At 37.8% G+C, this 12785-nt stretch overlaps 1 protein-coding gene across 6 annotated transcripts in view; it reads right to left on the bottom strand.

Annotated features, from left to right (window-relative positions):
* RNF38 (ring finger protein 38) overlaps positions 1-12785 on the bottom strand; it is a 123935-nt gene that overhangs the window by 31731 nt on the left and 79419 nt on the right. For all 6 annotated transcript variants that reach the window (XM_037144525.2, XM_037144526.2, XM_037144528.2 and 3 more), the window contains one exon: positions 4623-4816. In XM_037144525.2, the coding sequence (XP_037000420.2) occupies positions 4623-4816 (194 nt within the window). The remainder of the gene's footprint in view (positions 1-4622; positions 4817-12785) is intronic.

Here is a 12785-nt window from a genome sequence, read left to right as displayed (position 1 = left end):
GCTAACCTGGTACCTGCCAACACTCCCTACCATAAAACCTTCTCCCATCTGTAATTACTAATCTGCTTCTATGGGAAGTTTGCCAATCATTTTAGCATGCATGAATGGGTTGTTAGCAATCATTACGATATTCTAATACTGATTTTCTATCACCCTCATTTCTCCTACATGTATTAATGGGAGTTTTGTTTACTCAGTTATTCATAATCAGTATGTGCTTGTGGCTATTTATTTTATTCTTTGGGTTATGGTATACACCATTACTTTATTTTGTTGTTCAAATTACTTCAACTTTGTCCAAGTGCAGCACCTTTCATCTGGCTCCTGTGCACGTTCACTATGTCCCTATCCTTCTGACCACTTCCTTAAAATGCAGCACCACACTACGCTGTGGTCGTATCTTCTATTTTCCCTACACCAGTTCTGGAATTGAGCAGCTCTCCAAAGAGTCTTGGGACCTTTCATTGCAGAGTGGCTGATATTTTGAAGCTAGGTGTGCTCACTGCTACCTGGGAGTCATATCACTGTTTCTGGTCTCTTTAAGAGAACCAAACAGAAATTTTATCTATGCATACGAACTCATATTTGCACATAACATGGTTTTATATCCATTTGAATATCTTATTTTACTTATTTATCTGAGAAGCTAATTGGCTTTAAGTTAAGTAATTCATGAACCTGGCAACAAGCATCCCATGTAGCAACTAGAAGAGCACTATCTGTAAAAATACTTTAAAGGTGGAAATGGGAGGGAGGTGGGGAGCATGGGGTGGGCTGGGACTGGAGTACAACAAACCAGAAAACTGTACCAGAACAACAATTAAATTAAAAAAAAAATACTTTAAAGGAATGTTTTATGTATCACTAAAAAGAGGGAAGAAATTGCCAATTAAACTATGAAATACCATCAATTTTAAGTACTGATGTTAAGTTATGAGGTCTTAACATTACAATAGAATATATGTGCTCATGTTGCTCATCCCCTGAAACAACACTTGACCACAAGCTTTAAAGGCCCTTTAAAAATTGTTTTATTCTGTTGTCATCTGCTCTCACTTCCCTCCTCAAAAATAATTTCAATAGCTCTCAAACCAAACACAAATTAAGATCCAAGTCCTTGTGTTGACAGGTTAAGTCCCTATCTTTCCAATACTGCCTCTCATTACATCTTCATTAAGGTGTGCCTTTGTGGTAGAACATTTAGGAAGAATTATTAGAAAATCTATAAATAAGAAGTAATGATAAAAAACAAACAAATGTTTCTTTCAGTTGACTTTACACTGCTGATACTTTGTCATCTTGTTTTACATGTATCATATGTAAATACACAAAGCTGTTCCCTCCTGCCTTTGATGGACTGAGTTTTCTGTATATGTTGTTTCATGATGTGGAAGTTATGCATTCTAGTTTTATCCTTCTACTGATTTACCCTTAAAATTTTAAGGGTAAACCCTTCCACTTTTGTAAAAACATCCAGATTTACTCAGCATTAGTAGGTGAAAATAATTAAAATATACTTTTACTTCTCTCTCCTCTGACCCATCTGATGTTCCAGATCTTTTCCGTATTTCTTTCTCTTTTTAAAACAATTGTCTTGAATCCTACTTCTTGCATTTATTCTTCTGTTTTCTGGATAGAATACAGTATTTAATAATTCTTTCAGGGACAATCTTACTGGTCCTTCTTTGTCTGTAGCTTTATATACTTAAATAATTAATCAGCTAGTAGAACTCTCTTAAGATGTTAGTAAATATTGAGTACTTATTTATCCTTGATGTATGTTCTGAAATTTCACCACGGTCTTGCTCAACAGGCCATCTTCCTTCAATTCTGGAAGATGATTTTGTATTATTTTTTTAAAAGTCTTCCCTCTTACCATTTCCACCTGAAAATACTAGACATATTTAGAAGTGATGGCTGCGTGTGTACATAAGAACTGTCTTTTTACCCTTTACACCACACTCTGGAAAGATTCTTCCACTTGATCTTCCAGAAATGAAGACACTTTTTCTGCCCATTTATTGAATTTTTAACTTTACTAAGATTTTCAGTTGATTTTTACAGATATAATCAATCTCCTCTTGTATATCTCTCTCATTACAGTTACTCTAGTTTGTTCTGTTTCTTCAAATTCCTTGTTTTAGTGCCCTTCTTCCATTTTGCTGGGTTTTCCTCAAATGTTTGGTAATTTCCTTTTGGTGTGCTCATCTTTGTATTTGAAATTATTCTAACTATTGTTGACTACTGCATCTGTCTGCAGAGCCTGCTTCTGGAAGAGAATCCGGCAGCGAAGCTTTCAGCTGGCCTACAACGAAGTCCTGAAGGGAGAATGGAGAAGGGAGAGTGACGCACTGCCAGACGGAACACAGGCTGACCAGCAGCTAGTTTTCTAGGTGAGTGCCCCCCACCCCTCCTGTGTGTTATCATGAATGTAGAGCACGATGCTTCTCTTCAATTTGAAAACCACAGGTAGCTGCTACCAGGTGGAAACAGACACTTTCGCACTCCCTTTCTAATCCAGAGAATTTCCTATGACCTAGCAATCGCACTCCTAGGCTTTCATCCTAATGAAATGCATATACAACAGGACATGTGTATATGAAGGTTCTCAACAATACTCTTTATAATAAATGGGTACATAAATTACAATATGTTGATATAACAAAAGATTATATCACAATAAAAATAAATGAACTACTGCTACGCAAATTAAAAACAGAATGTTAGGTGACTGCAGGAGAAAAAGGGGTATAAGGGGGATAAATAGTAATGGAAAAAAATACAAAAAATAAATAAAAGAAAATGTAAATGTTTAGTAAACAAAGTCAAAGAATACATTTAAATAAAAACAAAACAGGCAAAACCCCAAATTATATTATTTTAGAATACATTCATAGGTATGAAAAACCTTCCCCCTACCAGGGGAAGGATGACAAGTCAGAGGCAAGGGTTTGCTCTTGAGGAAGGAAGAAGGGGAGCTGTTCGAGGCAGTACCGATATTCTGTTAAAACCTGGGTATTGGGTAACTTGTGTGTGATGATTTTTAGTGTACATTGGTTTCACAAATTCTTTTGAATGTATGACACATTTCAGCATAAAACAGGAAAGATTACAGCAGGTGCTCAGGCTGTAACCTTGAAACGACCAACCATATTACTTTACACTTATTTAACAGCTATAACATATTTTACTTGGTTGACTTAACATTATTTACTTAAACATTCCCACATAATTAGGTAATAATACACCAGGTAATGTAAAAGTCTTAGTGTTTCAACAGAATATAGGTCAGAAACAGGTTTATTCTGTCTCATCTGGAACAAATAATGGTGGTTTTAGGGCCCCTTCAGAGTTAAGTTTCCTAGAGTCATCCTAACAAAATACCACAGACTGTGAGGTATGAACAAAAGAAATTTATTTTTTCACGGTACTGAAGCTTTTAGGCCCAAGATCAAGGTGCCAGCATAGTTAGTTTCTGGCAAGAGCTCTCTTCTTGACAAGTGGCTTCCTTCTCACCGTGTCCTCGCATGCTATCTCTTTTTGTTAGGATACCAATCCTCCTGGATCAAGGCTGCATACTTACCACCTCACTAAACTTTACTGCTTTAGAAGCTCTGTCTCCAAATACATTCATGCTGGGGGTTAGGGCCTCAATGTATGAACTTTGAGGAGACCCAAACATTCTACCCATAAATCCTATTTCAAGATTAACAATATTTCTTAGACTATTAACAACCTGGACATGCAAATAGTTACCTCATCCCAAAGATGCACTATTCTCCTGGACGAAAAAAATGTATGACCTCACACAGCAACCAAAGCAGCAGCAGCTCAGGCCCTGTCTGGTGTGGCTCAGTGGATTGAGCAACGGCCTACAAATCAAATGGTCTCCAGTTTGATTCCCAATCAGGGCACATGCCTGGGTTGCAGGCCAGGTCTCTGGGGAGGGACGCGTGAGAGGCAACCACACACCGATGTTTCTCTCCCCCCTCCCTTACCCTTTCTCTAAAAATAAGTAAATAAAATCTTTAAAAATAAATAAATTAATTAAAAATAATAAACAAACAAACAAACAAACAAACAGGAAGCAGCTCAGGAAGAAATGTATTCTTCTAGGAAAGAAAAGCAAAGCCAAGTCCCATGAAAGAGAAGACTGAGAGTTAAACTAAATCTCAATCACTCTTCATACCAGACTGCACACTTTTATAAGATACCTAATTATGCTCCCAAATGCCTTAGAAGATAACAAAAAAAAATAGAAATAGACTAAAGAAGAGCTATGTCATTACTAGGATCTCCTTAGTCCCTTAACTGTTGTGAAGGATCAAACGCATTTTTCCACAATCAAGACTTCAGGCTGGCCTGCAAAAAGTCTTAATTCGTAAGGTAGTTGAATTCATATACAATGGTATGGATTGATTTTAGGTAAATCACTTTAGCCTCTATGAATTTCTTCATCTGTTAATCACAAGCTAAATGAACTCTCAGGATCTAAAGCTTTAATGTCATTGTGTGTGTGTTTGAATGTACACATACATATGGACTGATGTGTTTAATGAAATGCCTACAGATAAATACACAAATCTTTTTAAGATTTAAGAAATAAATTGTAATCAACTAACCTTCTTCTGTTGCGTGCAGGTGTGTTGCATCGTTCCCCTGAGAAGTGATGTTGACTTGGTCGAACTGAAGGGGGCTGCCTATTTGATGTCATCTCCCATGGTCGCATTGGTGGGGAGGGAGCTGGTGATGCTGACGTATAATCAAAGACTGAATGAGAGAGGCGCTGTCTCTTGGGACTTGGACTATCTTCACTCTGCCAATGCAACAAAAATCAATCAACTGAGTAAGGTATTTTAAGGACTTCACATTACTGTTCACGCATGATGTTTAAATATATTTACTTTTAAGTGTAAAGGAGGGGAAAATATGCTATTAAATACCAAATTAAATACCTTTAAAGAAAAGATGTGGGGGGCACAGGAAAAAGGAGACACATAGTAAATAATATCAAATGAAAAGTAAACTGTTCCTTAAAAATCATCCTAAAACCCACCAGGTAACAACACACAAGGTACAGAGCAAGGTAATAGAGCAATTAGTAATTGTATGGTAGTTAACCATCTCTTTTAAATCCCCATTTGACTGAAAAATTCCACTATGTTCTCCCATTAGTCAATGGTTACTCTTTTAGGAATCAACTCTTAGCTAAGAGGTAAGTTTGGAGGGGCTATGATTTAAGTAGGCCCTTGATTTGATTCTAAACCATTCTTCTGCATCCTTAGTTCTGTTGTTTAAAGATATTCTGTTCTGTTATTTAATAAAAGTTACTTGAAAAAAAAAGGATTTACATAAAACAGACAAAAAGAAATAGTCAACTGATCTAGATCAGTGATTTTCAACACTGTGCTGCAAGGAGCACACTGGGATCCAACAACAATTTTGAAAACATGCAATGCCTGACTATTTAGTCAGGGGCACTGACCTCTTCACAATGGCCAATGCAACAATAGCTGTCCAGTGTGACTGAATCAGTATTATACTTTTTTCTTCACACTTTAAAAAAATTGTTTTTGGTGTGCTGCAGAATTTTAGTAATTAGTTTATGTGTGCCATGAGATGAAAAAGGTTGAAAATCACTTATCTGGATCATCACTTATTAACCACAATGTCACAGCATTTTGAGAAAGGCATGGAGTTTCAGGTAGATCATGGAAATAATGGGTAATTCAAAATGTATGTATGTTGCATGCTGGCACAGTCTCAAGTTTTCAAGGGTCACAGAATTGATTACTAACTATAAAATTGGTATGAGTCACTTAATTGAATTATTAACTCTTTAGGAGTCCACATACAACTCATTTCCCAATTGAGCCTCACCAAAATTGTCAAAATTACAAATAAACTCAAAGTCTGATGAGGACTATGTGTTTCCTAAGGGAACATCTCCTAACTCCGATCTACTCCCAGTGAGTTCTAATTATGTGGGCATTATAGCACTTTTTATCATAAAATAACTGGTATCTGCTGCTAGCACAGGTACACAGTGCTACATACTACATTAGATTTTAAGAGATAACGTAAAACAAAACTGATTAAACTGATAGGAAAGAAGCAAATTGCCAAATAGTTACTTTTGATGATTCCAATTTATTTTAATAGAGGTATTCCAAAACCCAAATCATTTTTCTTCTATATTTGAGAATATTTCAATTTGTCACAACTAAAATAAAATTTTCAGAACCACATATAAAAGCTTTTGTAACTCTTCACCACACTAACCTTTTCTTCCTTGATTTAACAGTGCCATTAAAAGTATATTTGTTCTGCCCTGGCTGGGTAGCTCAGTTGGTTAGAGCGCCATTCCCATTTACCAAGGTTACAGTTCCATCCCTGGTCAGGACACATACAAGAAGCAACCATGAATGCATTAATAAGTAAAAAGACAAATTGATGTTTCTCTCCCTTCCTCTAAAATCAATAAATACAATTGTTTTTTAAATGTTTTAAAAAGTATACTTGTTCTTTACCCCTTGATTTTAGTAAGAAAATCTGTTATGTTCTGATAATCTTAATAAATGAAAAATAATCATCGGAATTTAGACAGTTTGATTAAAACAAAATGGCAGAATGACCAATATTTGGCAAACCCATATATGAATTACACAAAGCACTAGAAATTAGTGATCCCTCACTGCTAAAACAGATTTCGCTAACATGACTTTAAAAGTACAAAAGACTAGTAACCAATCATAATAACTAGCTTTCTTTTGCATGTACTATACTGCAAAGCTTAATGCAAGCTAAGATATGCAACTATGAATTCTAACTTTTCATCATCCCAGTCCCAAAACCAGATAAAGTCACAACAAAGAAAGAAAACCACAGGCCAACATCACTGATGAACATAAGATGCTAAAATCCTCAACAAACCATGGGCAAACAGCATCTGGCAATATGACACTGAAAAGATCACACACCACGTTCAAGTGGGATTCACCTCAGGGATGCAGGGATGGTACAATATTCACACATCGGTAAGTGTGACACATCACATAAACAAAAGGAAAAACTAAAATCACATGATCATATCAATAGATGCTGAAAAAGCATTGGATAAGGTACAGCACCCATTTATGATTAAAAACACCTAGCAAAGTGGGAATAGAAGGAGCGTACCTCAACATATAAAGACCACACACGAGAAACCTACAGTCAATGTCACACTCAATGGGCAAAAACTAAAGGCTTTCCCCCTAAAATCAGGAACAAGACACAGTGTCTGCTTTCACCACCTCTATTCAACATGGTATTGAAGTTCTAGTCACAGCAATCAGACAAGAAAAAGAAATAAAAGGTACCCTAATTGGAAAGGAGGAAGGAAAACTGTCATTGTTTGCCGATGACATATCACACACAGAAAATCCTCTAGACTCTACCAAAAAATTACTTAACCTAGTAAGTAAATTTGGCAAAATGAATGGATACAAAGTCACACACCATGATCACAACTGCCAACATTCAGAAATCAAAGGCATTTTTAAAATTGTTTTTCGCCCTGGCTGGTGTAGCTCAGTGGATTGAGCACGGGCCTGTGAACCAGACAGTCGCGGTTCAATTCCCAGTCAGGGCACATGCCTGGGTTGCAGGCCAGTTCCTTGCAGGCCAATTCCCACCAGGGGACGCATGAAAGGCAACCATACATTGATGTTTCTCTCCCTCTCCCCTTCCCTTCCCCTCTAAAGATAAATAAATAAAATCTTTAAAAAAAATTGTTTTTCAAGTTCAAAGGCATTTTTGTACAGCAACAATGAAATATCAGAAACAGAAGTTAAGGGGGGAATTCATTCGCTATAAATAAAGTACCCAGGAATAAACCTAACCAAGTAAGTAAAAAACCTGTACTTAGAAAATTACAGAACACTGAAGAAAGAAATTAAGGAAGACACAAATAAATGGAAGCATATACTGTGTTCATGGATTACAAGAATTAATGTCATTAAAATGTCCATACTACCCAAAGCAATGTATAGATTCAATGTGGTCCCTATTAAAATACCAATGACATAATTCACAGACAAAGAACAAACACTTCTATAATTTCACTACTACAATGCAGGGTGAAATGCTATAAATCCACAAAAATGACCTGAAAAAATACCTATTTTACAACAAATGTATTGCTTTTAACAGTAGAGATGACCCAGAAAGCTCCCAATCTTTCCTCTTTGTGCTGTTGTTAAAGGTTTACATTAGTGAATAAGGAGACATTAGGTGAAGAGAAGTGAGGTCTTCATCAGTACTATAGTAATAAGTCTTTCTTTTTTCCCCTCAAAGTAAGAGGAAACCACATTGGACACCTAAAGACAGGAAAGTATCAAAAAAGTTAGTTTTGGCATAGGCAACATGGTTTCATCACATTCTGTATCAATTTTAGCACCCTAAGGGAACTCCAAAAAACAGTCCTCAGTTTCCAACAAAGGGAAGAGAGAGAGTAGCCTACAAAGAAATGAGAATTAGATTAGCATTAAACTTCCCACAGAAGACAAAAAAGCTAAAACATCTCTGAAGGAAAATAATGTTGAACCCAGAGTTTTATACTCCAACTAAACTATTAATCTAGTGAGGGCAAAAACAAATACCTTGCCAGATTCAAAGTTGCTTCTCACATTGGTTCAGAGGAATTTACTTGATTGATTTTATAATGTGTGTGAGTGAGCTCTTTCTTTTACTTGAGGGGAAAAAAAAGCTAACCAGAAATCATTGAATGCTATAATTAAACACGTGTGTGTGTATATACAGCTTACCCTTGAAGGGGGGAAAGGGGCACTGATCCACTGCAGTCAAAAGGCTACTATAACTTCCTCAGGCTCTCCACATACACAAATTCCCAGCTGCAGATGAAAAAGCAGTTGACCCTTGAACAATACAGGTTTAAACTCTCTGAGTGTACTTATACTAGGCTTTTTTTTATCCTCACCCAAGGACGTTTTTTTCCCCTTGCTGAGAGAGACGGGGGGTGGGGGGGGAGAGGGAGGGAGAGGGGGGAGAGGGATGGAGGGAAGCATCACATGAGAGAGAAGCATTGACTGGCTGCCTCCAGTGTGCACCTGGACCAGGAGTTAAACCCACAACCCAGGTATGTACCCTGACGTGGAAGCAAACCTTTCTGTTACAAGATGGCTCTCCAACTGAGACACACAAGCCAGGGCTACTTACAGGCTTTTCTTTTTTAACACACACCTGTACTGCTTTTGATCCACGGTTGGGAGTCCACGGATGCAAAGGGTGGACTGTGTGCACCGATGATCTATGCCATTTTATACAGGAGCCATTAGCATCTGTGGATTTTGGTATCTGTGTGTGTCAGGGGTGGGAGGGGTGGTTCAGAAACAATTCCCTGTGGATACTGAGGGACAACTTAAGTTTGGGGGGAGCCAAAAGTTACACAAGGATTTTTGACTGTGCTGTTAGGTACCCCAACTGCCATGCTGTTCAAGGTTCAACTACATGTAGTTTCACTAAAGCACTAGATTTTATGCATCATGAATCTGTAACTATAATTTTAAGCTGTAAACATAGATCAATAAAATTAAAATGTGAAGGACAAACACAAACCAATGAAAATAGAAAAGATATTAAGAACAACCTGAAATCAAGGGATTCCTCTGAGATAACCACGTGAAGTTATTCTGCCAAGAGCTAAAGCTGAGAGACTAGAAATATAAATTTAGGAGTTTTTGGTATATAGCTGGTAGGTTAATGAAGCTGCAGGCATGGACAAGCAGGGAGGAAGCTGCCCAAAACAGTTTATACAGTGACAGACTCCCAACACGGAACCTTGAAAAGTCCCAATGTTTTTATGCTGAGTAGTTAATGAAAGGAAGAGTGAGACGTGGTGGTGGAAGCCAGCTGAACGAAGTTTCAGATTCCACTGAGGTGTCATGAAAAACGAGGGCTGAAAAGCACCCGCTGTATGGAACAAGTTAAAATTTCACCAACATGAAGCTATTTGTTTATATGATTTAGTATCTATATGGCACAGATCTCCTTAAATTATTTTCCAAAAAGTTCCCTCCATCTTTCCTTTGATAATTTTATGAATTTAAGGATAACTCTGCCAAGTTCTAAAATTAAAAAAATTTAATATTTTGGCTGGAATTTTATTAAGTCTATAAATTTGCTGGACAACACATATTTTCACAATAATTAGTCTTCTCTTTCAAATCATCAAAATTTCGACTTCCGCCAAGATGGAGCCATAGGTGGAGACGCCGTGCTTTCTCACACAACCAAGTTTAGAGACAACTAAATATTAGCAACAGAAAACACAGCCAGAACACAGAAAATTGAACTTTTCGGAAGTCTGATAACAACAAATTCTTCAGCCTGACCGGTAAGAGGGGTGAAACCAGCAGCTGTCGGAGCTGGGTTGCATTGGAAAACTCGGTCAGACGGACTCAGGCGCGCGAAATCCAGGCGCAGGGTTGGACCTGGTGGGCAACTCAGCGAGCAACCGTGGGGAAACAGTGAGGGAGCAGGGCTGCAGGTTGACTGTGGTCTCGCATCCGTGTGTGGATGGACAAGCGAGGGAGTGGGCGATTGGACGGGACCCAGCAGGCCCCAGTGGCGAGCGGCAGCAGAGGGTGCTGCCCTTTCCCCGCTCTGACCACACCCCCACATACAGCGTCACAACCCAGCGACCTGGGAGTCCAAGGCTCCCCTCCTCGTACTTAACAGGCATGAACAGAACAAAAATGGCTCAAGAAGATCTCAAAGCCCCAGAGCCTATAAATCTAAGTGATGAAGAAATAGCACAACTCTCAAACACACAGTTTAAAACACTGGTGATCAGGATCCTCACAGAACTGGTTGATTATAGCCACAAATTAGATATACATATGAAGGCGAAACTAATTGAAATGAATGGAATTACACAGGAAATCAATAGCGATGAAAAGGAAAATGGGTCTCAAATCAATGGAGTGGACCAGAAGAAAGCAAATAATGACCAAACTGAAAAGAGTGAAGAAGCAAGAATTCGAAAAAATGAGGAAAGTCTTAGGAACCTCCAGGACATCTTTAAACGCTCCAACATCCGAATTATAGGGGTACCAGAAGGGGGAAAGGAACAGCCACCAGTGGAAAACTTATTTGAACAAATAATAAAGGAGAATTTCCCCAATCTGGCAAAGGGAAGTAGACTTCCAGGAAATCCAGGAAGCTCAGAGAGTCCCAAAGAAGTTGGACCCAAGAAGAAACACACCAAGGCACATCATCATTACATTAGCCAAGATTCAAATGAAGGAGAGAATCCTAGAAGCAGCAAGAGATAAGGGGACAGTCACCTACAAAGGAGTCCCCATCAGACTGTCAGCTGATTTCTCAAAAGAGACCTTCTAGGCAAGAAGGGGCTGGAAAGAGGTATTCCAAGTCATGAAATCCAAAGACCTACAACCAAGGTTACTCTATCCAGCAAAATGGAAGGACAGATAAAGTGCTTCTCAGATAAGATCAAATTCAAGGAGTTCATCATCACCAAGCCCTTATTATATGAAATGCTAAAGGGACTTATTTAAGAAAAGAAGTTAAAAAAAGATGAACAGTGAAAGGACAACAAACTCACAGTTATTAACAACCACACCTAAAACAAAAGCAAACTAAAAGGACAGCTAGATCAGGAGTGGAAACATAGAAATAAAGATCTCAAGGAGGGTTAGCAACAGGGGAGTGGGAGGAGGAGAAGGGGGGAGAAGGTACAGAAAATAAGTAGCACAGACAGTAGACAGAAAAATAGATGGGGGGGCAAGAATAGTATGGGAAATACAGAATCTAAAGAACTTGAGACACATGGTCATAAACTAAAGGGGGGTAATGGTGGGGATGGGGGGTAGGGTGGAGGGGAATGAAGGGGGGAACAGAACAACTGTAATGGCATAATCAATAAAAATAAATAAATAAATTTAAAAAAATCATCAAAATTTCAATCACCAAATAACTTTAGCATATTTATAATAAAATTATCACATAGCTGTCATTAAGATACACGCACAGCTGAAATCAAGGATTGTGCCAGACGTCAAGGTCAAGTTTCCCACAATGTAGTTGACTAGTTCATGCAAGCATATTATCTTTAATCACAATCACTAAATTGAATGGTAGTACAGAAACTGCTGATTTTTAAAACTGTAAGGGGTTCAGAGCAAAGAAACAAGAAGGAACTTTTGGGGGTGATGAAATGTTTGACATCCTGATTGTAGTGGTTCCACAATCTGTTTGCATTTATTCTATCCCAGAGACCTCACACTAAAAGGGTGAATTTCACTGTACATCAATTCACCCTCAATTTTAAATAAAAAAATATATAAGTGGTACTTCAATTCTAATTTTAAATATGGATGGTTTTTACAGAGGTGAAAATGCACCACTTTTGTAAGAAAACTTTGAGCAATAAATATAAAGCTACCAATTTTACAGAAACATTAAAATACCAACTAAATGAACATCGGGAAACATACAAGCATATTCATGGCAGCATTGCTAGTAGTAATGGCAAAAAACTGGAAACTACCCAAATGTCCATCAAACTGAAAGCAGACAAAGTACAGCATAGTCATATAATACATGGAATAGTAAAAGGAAGAAACTAATTCAACTACATGGCCACATGCATTGGGTATACATGAATCTCAAATGACAAAAATATACAAAGAATGATACCATTTATATTAAGTTCAGAATCTAAACAATATAGTGTTGAGGGATACTGTATGTGGTAAGGCCAT

This window comes from Artibeus jamaicensis, unplaced genomic scaffold (assembly GCF_021234435.1).
Source record: "Artibeus jamaicensis isolate MK-2021 breed Jamaican fruit bat unplaced genomic scaffold, CSHL_Jam_final scaffold_1964, whole genome shotgun sequence".
NCBI classification, from domain to species: domain Eukaryota; kingdom Metazoa; phylum Chordata; class Mammalia; order Chiroptera; family Phyllostomidae; genus Artibeus; species Artibeus jamaicensis.
This window is presented reverse-complemented; position numbering and strand designations above follow the sequence as displayed.